General features: G+C 38.7%; 1 protein-coding gene across 1 annotated transcript in view; it reads left to right on the top strand.

Annotated features, from left to right (window-relative positions):
* MID2 (midline 2) overlaps positions 1 to 1,997 on the top strand; it is an 87,937-nt gene that overhangs the window by 65,561 nt on the left and 20,379 nt on the right. The window contains exons 4-5 of the mRNA XM_025048892.1: positions 306 to 413; positions 1,829 to 1,977. Of these exons, the coding sequence (XP_024904660.1) occupies positions 306 to 413; positions 1,829 to 1,977 (257 nt within the window). The remainder of the gene's footprint in view (positions 1 to 305; positions 414 to 1,828; positions 1,978 to 1,997) is intronic.

Raw genomic sequence — 1,997 nt, 5'->3', positions numbered from 1 at the left:
GGAGGACAGGGTGCTGGAGTAAAGGGAATTGCACAGTGAAAATAACATGCCCCCATCTCATCTGTCCTTCTGCCCAGCCTTCCATTAACCATCATGATCTACCAGAGGCCGGAGAGCTTCCTATCTGTGGTGCTTCAATGCCCTTGCATCATTAATATCATCATCTCTACCCTTCTTCTAGGAGTGGATCTTATGAGGGAGGTATGGAAGAAGTTGTGCATGCTTAGCTGTCAGTCCGAACCTTTGAGAGCCTGTGGGGGACAAAGGCAACAATCACTGTGTAATATTCTGGACTTTCTTGGCAGGTGAATACTGCTATGCATGAGGCAAAACTTATGGAAGAATGTGACGAATTGATAGAGATCATCCAGCAGAGGAAGCAAATGATTGCTGTCAAAATCAAAGAGACGAAGGTAAAGCGCAGAGCTCCAGTGAGGCCAAGGCAATGTTGACTTTACAAATGTCAAAGCTTCACCCCCATGATTCCAATTTGAGCTTGTATCATGAAAGTAAGAAGAAATGAGTTTGTAGGGAGGGAGACAAGGAGGAGGCAATGTTTGGCCTAGTGATATGAATCCAGTAAAAATGGTGACAATTCTGTGGTGTTGGAAATGTTCTATATCTTGACATGGTTGTTGTTACATGGGTGTATGTATATGCAATAGGTCATTGAGTTGTACACTTCAGATTTGTTAGCTTTACCGTATGTATGTTATAAGTCAATACAAAAAGAAAAAAAGTAGTGGTAGAAATGTGGGTCAGAATTATGGAAGGCCCATGAATGCTAGGATAAGGACCTTGGGCTTAAGTTGAAAGGCTTTGGTAAACCATTCTAATTTCTTAGGAAGGAAGAAGACTGATTGATATGGCAAAGGTGTGCAGGGTATATCAGAATAGGATGGTACTGAAGTCAGGCAAGCAAGTTAGGAGACTTATGGAATGATTCTTGGTATGAATTGGTGAAGACCTAAAATAGGAAAGTGATAACACAAATGGAAGTGAAGAACATAATAGACACTGCTAGAAAGGAAATGATGGGAATCATTGACTGATTAGATAGAAAAGATGAAGCAGAGAGAGAAGACTTCTAAGCTTTTAGCCTGGGAACTGAAGAATTGTGGTCAGGAAGATCAGGTGTGAGCCTCCATGTATCTATATGGTTTTAGGCTTGTTGGTCTGTTGACCACACGTGTAGTGATTATAACCTTATGCTCTGTGTACAATGTGAGAAATTATAAGAGCCTGAGGTGATGAGCAATGCTTTCTGCCCTACTGGATGTTTCCAACTAACACAGGAATTGAAGTTTTCAAGAACACAGATCTGTGAACACACAGATTATGTGTAAACATACTTAGAGAAATATATACTTAGAAATGTAGATACTCATAAAGAAAAAAAGGTACTTTTTATTAAACATGCATTTGAAAATATATTGACAATAAAATGTACATGATGCTGATCTCTAGGTGATAGGGTTTCTTTTTATATTTTTTATTTTCTAATTTTTTATATGAACATGCATTGTTTTTATGATCAGAAAAGATTAATATTATCAATAAAAAGAGGAGATAGGTAACCTAGAGTATATGACTGAGTGTGTTGCAGGGTAAGTAAGCGGGCTGTAGGTGGGAGGAGGGCTTGGCAAAACAGACATAAAGGGTAGGGTGAGAAGGTGAGTGGTTAGTACAGGGACCATTGAATGTTAATAATAATATTAATAGGCCTTATTTTTAGAATCACTGAAGTAGATCTCCTTCATGTTGTTTTATCATTTTTAATTAAGCACTGGATGTTTTCTCCTATTTTTTCGTTGCTAATTCCTTTAAGGTTATGAAACTGAGAAAGTTGGCACAGCAGGTTGCTAATTGCCGCCAGTGTCTTGAACGGTCAACAGTCCTCATCAACCAAGCTGAGCATATCCTGAAAGAAAATGACCAAGCACGGTTTCTCCAGTCTGCAAAAAATATTGCTGAAAGGTGAGTTCCAATATATATAT

The sequence above is a fragment of the Pteropus alecto genome, unplaced genomic scaffold (genome assembly GCF_000325575.1).
Source record: "Pteropus alecto unplaced genomic scaffold, ASM32557v1 scaffold246, whole genome shotgun sequence".
NCBI lineage: Eukaryota > Metazoa > Chordata > Mammalia > Chiroptera > Pteropodidae > Pteropus > Pteropus alecto.
Note: the sequence above shows the minus strand (reverse complement) of the source record. Positions and strands in the feature narration are given on the sequence as shown.